The 12,726-nt window shown below is 39.5% G+C and overlaps 1 protein-coding gene across 5 annotated transcripts in view; it reads left to right on the forward strand.

Moving 5' to 3' along the window:
- LOC6616936 (poly(U)-binding-splicing factor PUF60-B) overlaps nucleotides 1-12,726 on the forward strand; it is a 92,237-nt gene that overhangs the window by 47,512 nt on the left and 31,999 nt on the right. For 2 of the 5 annotated variants that reach the window (XM_002041230.2, XM_032721412.1), the window contains exons 3-4: nucleotides 1,671-1,718; nucleotides 12,412-12,450. The exons of 1 other annotated variant lie outside the window; for it this stretch is intronic. In XM_002041230.2, coding sequence (XP_002041266.1) covers nucleotides 1,671-1,718; nucleotides 12,412-12,450 — 87 coding nt within the window. The remainder of the gene's footprint in view (nucleotides 1-1,670; nucleotides 1,719-12,411; nucleotides 12,451-12,726) is intronic. 2 more of the 5 variants (XM_032721413.1, XM_032721414.1) reach the window with 2 other exon arrangements.

Genomic DNA, 12,726 nt, shown 5'->3' on the forward strand with positions numbered 1-12,726 from the left:
TCTGCTCTTAATTACAAATGAGTACGTCCCTCGGGCCATTCCGCCTGATGCGTTCTCTCATTAGCCTTTTCAGTCGAGCCTCCACGCCTCGTCGACTTGTTGACATTTTGGTGTCACATCTAGAGGAGCAAAACTTGCATTTTGGCCTAGATTCGTGGGCGGAAAACAGAAACGCCAGCACACACACATACATACACAAGTGAAAGTTGAAGGAGGAAGAGCCCGTTGGGAAGTAAAGCGGCTAAAGGATACTTTATTTCAATTTAAAGTTTGAAATGTCGGAACGGTGCTGTTACCAAATAAAATCCCTAGGGTTCCAAGAAACAAACTCAGACAAACGACTTTATAAGCAGTAAAAATGCTTAAGGGCTAATATGTAAAAGTAACAAAATAGAGTTGAACTATATGAATAAATAATGCCATTTTATATATTGATTAAGAGGACTCAGCTCCAATTATACAAATTAGATTTTTCCAAAAACTACACAAACGCCCGCGGCTCCCAAACTTTTTCCCCCAAACATGCAAAGCGTAGTTTCAAATAAATAATAAACAATTCATATGTGTGTACAAATGATTTTTGGTTAATGTATGGTATTTGAATTTATTGTTTATCTTCCGGTGTGTCGTAGTGCTGTGTAATTTATGTCGTGTGCTGTTTATTTTATGTATTATTTTTCCTGTCGCAGCGTAAATAACCAACCAAAACATACCGTTAATAATTAAAAATAATGCGAGCAAAGTTGGTAATTTTGCGTAAATCCGAGTCGAGTTGGTTGACATCATCAGAATTTTCTGTGTAAACCTCTCTATTCCCCTCAACACCCATTGTCCTTGTTGTTAGTGTGGCTTACATTGGTTTATTAATTTCGTGCGCATTTAATTGTATGTATTTTATTCCATTTATGCATTTTAACATGGTCCCCAGTTGTTCTGTACATAACTTTCCCGATTAAATGGTTTTGGTATGTGTAATAAGATAGTAAAATAATTTCGCATTTATAAAAACGAAATAATATTGCATTGAACATCATAGACATCGGTAAATTACCTATAGTTTGAAACGTAGTTTTTGTTGGAGACGTAGAAAACCACTTTTCAGGTTGCATTTGTTTATATTTTTCTCAACCTGTCACAGTGGACATTGAATGCGTATTTTAAGTATGCAATCAGAAACCCGATGAGCTCCTAATCGAATCAAATTCAATGATGATCCACTTGACAGGTCGCAGAAGTATTTGCGAAAACCCATGTAAATAAATATCTGCGTGCTTCTCTGACTGGCAATTAAAGCGTTTTGTGCATTTTGTAAATATTTTACAAACACCAGACCCACATCCCTCTTGATTAAACCACCAAATAACGACCCATGCATTTTAATTGACACGTGGTCGGCCATCAAAAAACAAACTACTACTATTACTACAACTACTGTTTTCAACTCGTTTATACTCCCATATACATACCTAGTTTTGATGCAACCATCCGTAGTAACAGAAAAGCAAACAAACTCTAAACCCATAACTAGTGTTCAATAACCAACCAGGAAAAAAAAAAACAAAAAATTACCAAATAATGTGAGAGCAGCTTAAGCGAGATCGATTTGAAACATTTGCTTACCAGTGGCGAACTTTTCTTCTTTTCTTTTCCGGTTTTCTTTTACATTGCAGGTTTCAGACACCCATTAAAGCGTTTGCCTGCCTGACAGCAGCCACAAGGTAAGCTCTAACCAGCTGATCGAACCACCCATACCCAGCAATTGCCCATATTATAACGACAATCCCAATGAAACCCCAAAGCCTAATTCAATTGTGTTTGTTGTTGCATTCGGTGTGTGTGTGCTCTTCCAAAAATAAAAACAAAAATGTGCTAAATACCCACAACTATTTAATTGGCTAAAAATAATAACAAATTGTAATCGTTATAATTAGCAAATATTATAGTTGGTTCATGTGATTATCTGTTAAATTGGCTTTTATTGTATACATGGCATACTGCTAAAGTTGTTATAATTTCATAAAATTATCTATCTTTCTGTCAGCTCGTAGAAACTTTAGTTTGTTTAGTACTAGTAAAATGTGCTGTACACTTAGCCCTAGAAATGTGTAATTATAATTTTGTACATTAACCAGTTAAATATTATACAGTAAATAATTGTGATGAAATGTTATTAAGGACGTCTTATTCTACAATCTCTGGTAGCTCATGTTTCTTGTCGAACGGCACAATTAGAAACATATTACGGAAACATATTTATGGTGAAAACAATGGCCTGTGGTGTTTTTGGGGGTCGAGAGAGTTTGATGCCAAGGATAATCCTGTTGCATTTGGCTGCTTTCGCCAACCGAGGCATCCTGAATGGGCCCGCTGTGCTCTGGTCTGCAATTATATTGTTTTGTTGTCCATGTTTGTTATAATTTTATTGCCCCCACACACATGGACGTGTTTGTATTTTGGATAAATTTGCTACACAATTTGCTAAACATTAAATGGGTAGAAAGGGAATGTTTAATGTCTCCAATGTGCCAGCAAATAAGCAGAGAAAATTTTCTGCTTAAATATTGCATTCAATAAATGCCGAATCATAAAAATAGATGTGCATTCCATCTTTAAACTTACAGTGTACTCATTTTAGTTATTTGCACATGAAAATCATTCATGCAGGTATTTAACATTTCCCAGCAGTGAATCATCTGCCGTTTGTGAAATATTTAATTGCCATAACTTAACTGCACATATTTCTCAATCATAAGTGAACATTTCAATGCAAGGATAAACTCTTTGAATCCTCAGGCCTGCAATTTGTCGTAATCGTTTTCGCCTCCTGGGCGCAAAGCAAAGCGATTATTACCATATATAATCGCATTCGTAATCGACGATAATGACAACACTTTAGCGCCATATAACACATCATAAAAAAGAAATTGAGTGGACTAGGAACTGAAACAATTACCGGCGGCCAGAAAAAAAGCCAGAACCATGTTTCGAAAGTCGGGCCAACAAATTGGTCACACACACATACATGCTCATTGCAAATGGCTGCCAACATCGTCAACATGCAATATTTTATCTGCTAATGTGTAATTATAAACAATTTTCTAGTTTGTTATTTATAATAGCGCAGCGGGCAGCAAAAAAAAATTAAATGGAAAAACGACAGCGGGGAAAACTAAGCCGCCTGTCTATGTAATTGTGCAAGCATTATTTCAGCCATTGTGTTTTAGCGTAGTGCGGGTGCAATTTTAACAAACGACTTGCGATAACAATCGCCGGAAAATTGTGCAGGCGGGGGCGTGGCATAGGGATTTCAAAAATGTTGGCGTAATGCGTGAGTCCAGCACATTTGCCACATTCCAAAACTGACAAACGATACGCGATATGCAATGCGATATACGAAACAAGCCGGAAAATCGTGAAGCAAGGTGCTAAAAATTTCATCACTGGAAAAAGTTGTTCAACACACAAAAAGAAGGAAAAATAGAATGGCGTGATACACGCAAAAACAACAATGAGAACTGCTGCGGGAAATTAATTGCACTGAAATTTATGTTTAGAAATTGAAGCTGGCAGCGGGCATTCGTGTCCTTTTTGGCTGCGAATGCAACCACAGCGCGAAAAAGTATGATACATAAACTACGGGTTTAATTAAATGGAAATTGGACACGGCTTTTTGTAACTGCCATCGTCTAAATTGTTGTTTTACTTGCTCTCTAGCAATGTTTAAAAAATAATTCAATAAATCAATTCGAATCAGCATTAATAAATATTATTAAAACTAAAATCAAAGGAAATTTAAGCACGCTTTAGGATTCAAAGTAGGTGGTGGCTTTCGAACAAAATTTTCTGCTATTTACACCACAAATTCGACGTTTAATTTAGCCGCTCGATTGGGAGCACACTTTCGCCATTCAAGACCACAATCAATTAAAATTGCTCTGCGGCTGTCGCCATCGCGAGTCGGTTATTGTGGCACGGCAGCAGCTGCAATCGTTGTTGCTGCCGCGTTGTTGCTGCTGCGTTGTTGCTGCTGCCATTTTGCAGCTCACATTGCTACGATATTGCACAGATGCGAAAACATTTGAAGGGCTTCGTTCTACTGTTCCAATTATTGTCGCCCTTTCACCTGATTCACTTCCCAATTTTTTTTTCGGCTTGTTTTTGAGCTCTGTTACTGTGTGTTGCTGTGGTACTTTTAATTTCCCAGTCGAACAAGCAGCGAGGAGCTGCTGCCATCCTGCAACAGGATGTGTATTGTTACGGTAGAGCGACGCATCCTAAATTTTTTGTCAGATCCTCCTCTTTTTGTTTAGCAACTTCCGCCGGGACCTAAGGTTTAATTACGTCAGGGACCGAGCGGTTTTTTTTTTCAGTTGGCTTAAATCTTCGCTGTAGCATTGCCCGTTTGCACTTGACTACGTTTTGGGTCAAGTTGCGCGGGATTGGTGATTTCGCGGAATTGAATTACTATGACGGAGGCTGAATTTACCACTCTGTTGACTTTATCACTTGCGCGGAAAATTCCATGAAAACTCTAAATAAAGTACACTTATTGTACAGCTGAGATTGGTCCTTGTTTAAACACCCGTACCGCAGAAACTCAACTTCGCCAAACCACTTAATTTCCTACATTGCGTATACGCAATATTGGCTTAATTTCCTCTCCTTCGATGGCAAACAGAATTTATTGTTTGCAGCGAATCGACGGGAACATCAACGGCTGTCTTCATTAGAATTACATCGGCATTTTCCATTTTTGATCCACTCGCCGATGGAATTTCGAATTCAAATCAACAATACGCACCGTTGTACAATTGTCCTTGATTCGTATGTGTTTGTGTGTGTGTGTGTATTTACTCTGATGATTTACGCATTCGGCAACACCTTTTGCAAAGGGAGCGCGGGTAGGGCTTATGTAAATTGGGATTGTAAATTCGTGCAAATCGCGTTTTCAATTTCGGCCCTTTGTTGGATATGCGAATATGCAAATGAAGCTCATAATTTGCTTTAGCCAAAGGCGGGAAATTACCAAAAATGAACTACGACCAGAAGAATGGATAGCGAGCGAATGTGAAAGAGGCTGAGAGTGCAAAGGGATCCCTACCCACTAAAACAAAAAAAACTTTCTACAACAGACCAGTGAAACTTTCAGTGCAAGCTCTTCGGACCAAGTTGGGAAAGATAGGATGCTCGTCCCTTTCCACTTTATGGTGCTCCATGCCCTATGATTCCACCCGAAGCAGCTCTACGAACACTCAAAAAATTTAGTTGCATATAAACCTTTTTTAAAGATTATATAATACACAACAATCCTCCAAAATCGTAAGAGATGTTTTTAAGTTGCTAAAGCAAATTTAAAATGTTGTTGCTATCGAAAAATGCTTGTATATGAAATAATAACGGTTGACTTACATTTTTCCTAGCCACTTTCGAGTTTGAAAATATAAAACTAAATTTTATATATGATATTATTTATAATGGAACTAATTTTCTAGTGTCTAAAGGGACTAAGAAAAACTTTTGCCCTGCACACATGACCCATTAATAAGCGCACGGCACTTTCTGGTTTGGCTTGGTCAATTCATTCGGTTTTCACAGCTGGGTGTCGTGGAAAATAGAGGGAAAATGGGGCAGTATTTGGGTGGGCGGGGTAATGCCGTGGTGCAGTGGTGACGTGGTGGCGCAGCACGTTGTCAACATAAATTTTCGAGGCAGCAGCCATGAACTACTAGCAGCGGTGGCAAAGTTTGCACTTCCTTGCAATTTAAATGCGTTTATCTATTCGAAAGTGGACAAACAGACCCAAGTTGCAAAATAAATCTGCTCCGCAATAACGAATGAGCAAATTTCATGATTTAAGCATTTAATGCGTTTTTCAATCGATAAATCAATGGCAACGTGACGTCGGATGAATGCGAAAAAATTCCGCAAAAATCCTTGATTTGAACAAGATTTCAAAAAAAATGTATATGAAATGTTTACATACAATATATGAACACCAAAATCCACAATCTATAGCCAAAGCTATACGAGAATCTTGCAGATACGTCAAGCACGCCCACACACAGTCATGAAACCATGGCAAGTCAATGATAATAAGTCAGAAAGCGGAAGGTATGAATAAATTTTGCGATGCAAAAACGGACCGAGAAAACACGCAGCCAGATACAAATGCATAGCTCCAGATACATACATACGAGATACGGATACGCGCATCCACAAGTCAAGCGTTTAATATGCAGGCAACGTGGCAAGTGGGCGGTATTGGGTGGCGGATGATAGGCGGGGTGGGTCAGAATGGAGATTAAGGACATGCCGGATAGATTCGATGACCCAGAGGCGCACACGCACGATAAACGATAACTATAACCATATCATATTGGCGGCGTAATTTGACGGAAACGCTATAAGCAGGCTGCCATTTGCATTTGCTGTGGGCAATTTTATGCATAGGCTGGGCAGCTAATATGGGTTCAATTAACTTAACGTTAACATCGAGGACGTGATGTGCAGGATTGCGCTTAATGTGATTATACTTATCTTCATTAATGCCGCAAAAGAGCAGCGGATTGGTGCTTTCCATATTAACTGACTTTTGCATCCTTTTGTAACAGCAAACTTCATAAAATGCCATCTTCAACTTCACGGATGAAAAATTATTTATTTGTCACGTAATATTTTGAGCTGTAACTACCCTAAATTAAAGTTGCGATAACAGTCTTTTGTATAACCCCATTTTAGCTCCATATAACTCAAAGCCATAGATACATATATATATACCATTTGACGTCAGTCAGCCCAGTTGACCAGGTTAAGAAAATTCAATTAAACTTTTGTTCCAGGCATACAGACCCCAGAAACCACCCGATCCGCCCGCATCATTGTTTAACACTATAGACGATGGTAGAGAGTATAGCTACCGCAATCCTTGGCCAGGTTACACAAATAGCCAGTCACGTTATTCCATTTTCTGTGGGCGGCGCTCCGGCCACGTTTCACATTTGCAGCTTACTCCACAATTTGGCTTTAAATAAATATTTAACCTACTATAATTGGAAACTCGAAAGTGCAATTAGCCGAGTCCAGCGAGAAGCTGAGTCCGAATGAGAACAACTTTCCAAAGTTTCAAGTTCCCATTCCAGTTCGCCGGTGAAATGGAAATTTCTTTGTCCAAATTGAAGAAGTTACAAGCTCACCACGGGCGACCCTCCAAGTTAATTAGGTTATAAAATTTCACTGAAACGCCAGCAGATGTGTCTATCATGGCTTTGACTCTCACTTAAAGCTCCTTGACCATGCGCTTTTTCGCGGGTCTGAGAAGGCCACTTAAATTTTTAATTGCAGCTAATTAAAAAAACGCATCAAAACGGAATATATAGCGTGAACATACCAAAAGTGGCAAAATAGCAACAGGGTTGGGGAAGTTCTAGTGTCCGGCGAATTAAGAATACTCTTTGATAACAATTAAAAACATTTTTATTTTAGGCCATGCCCACTAGATATATATATTATATATTCGCGTTAAAAAAAGCGAATTTACATGTTTTGTTAGTATGAAAATTTGGAAAATTCGACATTCTCTTTGCCCTCTCGCTTGGTGTTAGAGAAGCCAAAAAAAAGGTCAGATAAATATTTGACAAGCTGCACAAAACAGACAAATATGCACATACATATTCGCACACGCACACACTGGCAAATGTTCCGCAGGGAGGAAAAGGGACAGGAAGCTGGCGGGAAAGAGATAGTCGTCACTTGAACATTAAGCAACAAAAGGCTACAAAAAACTCAACGTGATAAATTTTTCCCACTTTGAGAGAAATGAAAATACATTTTTTACTAAAACCGGAAACTCAGCGTTGGGATGCAGCATAAATTACGAAGGATGCTGTGAAAAAGCAGAAACTGTGAGCAATTAAAGGAATAGATAAAAGGATACTTTGCTAGGCTTGCTAGCACGTGCAGTTTAAGTTACAATATAACAATTCTTAAAACTTATAATGATTAAAAATCTTGTAGTTATGTTTTTTTTGCATTTGCCTATTCATAATGCTGTTCCTGCACAATGAAGTGCAACAATCTGAAACATAAACCAGACATTTCGTTGGGCATTTTTGGACAAAACAAAGCCTTTTTCCCAACGGCTGTCAGTTGGGCATCTGTCTCGTTGTCTGGACCTGCTCCTCTTACCATCTGCGTCCCCTGCCCATTATCCTTCCAGCATTTCACCTCCGATCCTCTCCGACTGTCTGGTCTTCCTGCTTATCGGACCGCTTTGTTCTTGCAGTTTGGTGCATACTTTTAGGCGCAAATCACGCCATGTTCAAAAAGTTGGCCGTACTGTTGTCTCCGGGTCTCCGGTTCATTGCACTGTATGCTGTGCAATGGAAATTGCAACGCGCCGCTCTCTTATTGCCCGGAAATGGCTTTTTCGGGCTAGACTGTTAAAGTTCTGGCTCTGAAAAAAAAGAGCAAGCGAAAATCGCAAGAAAAACAGGAAAAATTGTGTAATACTTGCATTGAGTAGGTTCTTCAAAAGGTATATATTTGTTTACAGCCTTTATATACGATTTAAATTTTTTAGTAATATAAAATATTCATCCATGATATACTGGCATTTCTTCCTGTGTGCAACTATCGAAATCTCGAATTGCAATTGCAGTTGCAATTTGTGCTCCAATGGCGGATCGAAAATGTCGCATGTTTGGTCGCAGTAAGCAGTAAGACACATGGATAACTTTGAGCCTCGAACACACCGAACTTCGACTATGGCAGCTAATAAAAAAACATTGTGCTACGCGGCCTAGGCGCTTTCAAAAATTTGGATTTATGGTTATTTTATGGCTGTTCGGTTTATTGTTCGTATTTTTTTTTCCTGCGTTTTCTTACCTCTTTGTTCCTCGGCTTGTCGCCCGGGTCATAAAAATTCAATTATGTGAAGCAGGCGTGCTGGCACAAGAAGTAGGGAGCTAAAAAAAAGAAACCTGCGAGACCGTAAAAACGAATGAATCCTGATTTAAAAGGAGTGTGTCTGAGTGCGATCCCAAAAGTATGCCATCGCAACTTTTTACTCATTTTTTTGCATGGCTTTGACACACATGCTAAGTAAGGAGCACGCACACCCACTCAGCCATGCCAAATGCGATACAAGAATTGCCAAAATGTAGGAAAACTCTTGAGCAGACCCAAGAAGTGCGCTTTAAATTTCCACCACTATGCAAAACGGATGCTGAGAGATGGAAAATAGGAAAATGCGAAGCATCATCCGGCGGAGCTGACGGGAAAAGGTTTACTGAAAAGCAGCCAGGAAAGCGGGAAATGAGAAGAGACTGGCAACATTCCACAAATACTCTTAGGAAAATGAAGCCAAAGTTTAGGTTAAAAGCGAAAAGTTCTCAGCTCTGAAGATGTCATAAAAATGCGTGGGTGAAAAAACACAGCTTAGCATATCTAATTAAAGATAAATAAAGTGTATCTTTTACGGTTTTAAATGTAATTTAAAAATCTTCATTGAAGTAATAAATGCTCTGCCATATTTGATATATTCCAAGTTAATACAGCAAACAGTGAGGCTAGTGAGTCATTTGATCCATTGCCCCTTAAGCTAATTGACACACTTACGTGCACTTTAAATATTTGCCGCACTATCAATAGAGTGAAAGCCAATCTTTTGATGGATGGCTCTACTCGTGAGAGGTTAAATGCCTGCTTACACTGCCATATCCTTTTATGCGACTTGTCCTTCGTTCGACTTGTTTGCGTGCTCTTTTTGTTCAAACATTATCACAAACTTTGCATAATCCTGCTGTAAGCGAGAGCACACAAGAGTGGCCCCACTAAAGATCCCTCCACATTTCCCATCCTGCGTGTGCAAACGCCTTGTTATTAACCTCCTTCCGACTTGCGTGAATCCTGGTTGCCCCGTCCTGTTGAGCTATAGCCCTATCGGTTGTGCAGCTGCTTATATGTGCAAAAATGTCTGAGAGTCTTTAAGGATATATTCATACTTTAGAATAATAATATTTGAATTGAAAGCACTTCTTTTTTGCAATGTATTTGATTACATATTTTTCCCTGACTACCGATAATTGGCTTTGGGGAGTAGGACAACAAACGATCCTTGTCGTCATCATGATTGACAGCCCCAACACGATGGCAGCAATCTGAGCCCACAAGTCGGTTCCTTGAGCGATAAGTCGGTTGAGCGATAATAGTAGGAGTATTCGCACATTATTACACTCCTCGGAGCGCCGTCAAATGACATGTTTTGATAAATTGTTTGATTAATGGACGCATGTGCGTAAATACAGTTTAAGTGCTGCGGCGAAGGGCTTACGTATCAATATCCAAAATGGCAGGACGAGTTGGAGGACACTTCACGCCTTCATGTGACCATTAAAAATAATTTTCTTTTGCGCCCGGCTAAAAGCGCACTTTCCACCACAAAGAGCGACAGCTGAAAATGACAAAATCTGTCGGATGCCAGGCCGATGTTCATAAATCAAAGTGACACCCGTACGCTTACAACCGAACACACACACACTCGCATACTTACCCACACAGGCACGCAGACATTTTCCACATTTCCGGCGCGCTCATTAAAAAATTGAGCGCCATTTGCCAAATGCGAGAAAAGCATGAGAGTAGTGGGGGCAAAAAAACCGAGGGTGAAACAGTGGAAAACAGAAATTGCATGCTTGAGCATATGCATATGCATGTTGGGCGAGGAACTCCACTCGAAAAAAACTAACACATCATAAATCTTGCACAAGTATCCTTAAGCGTTGCGACTCTTCCATCCTTCAGCCCACGCCCTCCGCCCCCTTCCAGCGCCACTGCAAAATGGAAACTCATCCACATAAAAGGCAAAAGATTTACAGTAGAGTCCAGCTAAGTCTTGAGTATGAATTCAAGAAACTGAAATGCATATAAAATAAATATTTTTAGTTAGTTTAAATCATTGATAATGATTTAGGCTCTAGCTATAATAAAATGATTCAATTTTGATAAAAATATTGACAGCTTGCAGTTCAGCTTATTGTATGTCCACTGTAGACGGCCAGGTGCTTGGTTGGGGTAAAGATTTTGCTTTTTTTAATTACAAAAGCCTTCAAACAGTCCGTTGGTCGGTGCACACATAAATATGCAACACTATTTCTCGCCACCACCCAGTTTTCACCATTTTCCCGTTTTTTCAGCACCACATGCATGCAATAAGAAACTTTGCCAAAGGCCAAGCAAACGCCCGCATCGCGTTTACCATGACAAGCCCAAGCTGTCGTCATCTTTTTGCCCATCCCACTCGGCTTTTCCTCAATTTTCCACATACCACCTCGCCCATTTTCCGCCCGCCCTTTTTTCCTGCAAGCGCCTTGGGCGAATTTTTTGTGAGTAGCCACAGCAACAGCTAAACTTGAGACTTTTGGCACGTGCATCTCGTCACTTGGCCCCCTCAGCTTCTTGTTCATCTTGTCGGGCCGAAGGATAACTTCTGCTTTCCAAGGATCAATATGTTCTCTAATGAAACTTGTGTCAAAGTGTGATATTGATTTGCAGAAAAGGAAAGGGACAGCAGAGTGCAGAGATTATCTCAAACACAATTTCACAGCCTTATAGGAGCATAAACTAGTGACCTCTTAGCCCTGGAAATCTGGGCGATGAGAAAAGCTTTAAGTATAAAGTTTGATATCTTATTCGAGTAATTAGAGTATGACTAATTAATTTATCTAATTACCAAGTACTTATCATACCCAGTGGCACAATTGAAAGTTGTGATTATTCATTTGCTAGTTCGGTAAAGTTTCTCTTGATAAATATTTCAGCAAAGTAATGTTTATTATTCGACTTTGTTGACTTGACTGATTGATATATTTCCGTGAAAACTACCACTTCAACTTGGCATTTCATATGGTTTTATGCAGCTTTCGCTCGGAGTTTTTTGATGGACACCAGCCAGGCAGCCGTCTGACCCTTGATGTTGATCAACTTTTATCCGTCGCTGAAAAGGACGAAGAACTTAAACTTCCGCTTTTACATTTTATACTCGTCCTTTTTGCTTCGCACTTTTGTTGCGCTTTACCTATCAGCTGTGCAGATTTTCCACTCACTTCTGTCTCTTTGGCCCGGGGATATCGTCTAACCCTCGAAGGGAAATGCAATTTACGGCAAAAATTGACTTTAGCCCGTAAGCTGTTGTTGCAGGATTCGCTTTCACTCGCAAAGAGAAAAAATAAATAAATAAATAAACAGACAAATTAATTTCCTAGTTAAACGTAGTTGAAGTTGTTGCTCGTGTTGCTGTTTTTTCGTCATTATCTTTAGCTTTTACCCGTACTAGACCCTCGATGAACTAAAAACTTATAATTGACCGTACTATAATCACGTTTTCTTTTCCACTCTGCTCTTTGTCTTTTGCAGGTCAGTATCGGAGATGAACGCCACTTCTCTATATGCCGGGTAAGCCGTGGGACTTACGCTTAATTATGCCCATATATAATTTAATAATAGTAGAAAGAAAAGGGTCCGCCACAGCGGCTTTAAGCCCTGATCAAATTATCCTTGCATTGTGATTGACTCACTGCCATAATGTATCCTTTCACCCACACGGATTAAATTCATTATCGATTCATTATGTGGGCTGTGGGCAAACTTTAAAAGCAAACCTTTACGAGCAAAAATTCAAATACAAATTTAATCAAACTTTCGCCGAGTGGCTTCCAAAAATCCCAATCC

This window comes from Drosophila sechellia, chromosome 3R (genome assembly GCF_004382195.2).
Source record: "Drosophila sechellia strain sech25 chromosome 3R, ASM438219v1, whole genome shotgun sequence".
Lineage (NCBI taxonomy): Eukaryota > Metazoa > Arthropoda > Insecta > Diptera > Drosophilidae > Drosophila > Drosophila sechellia.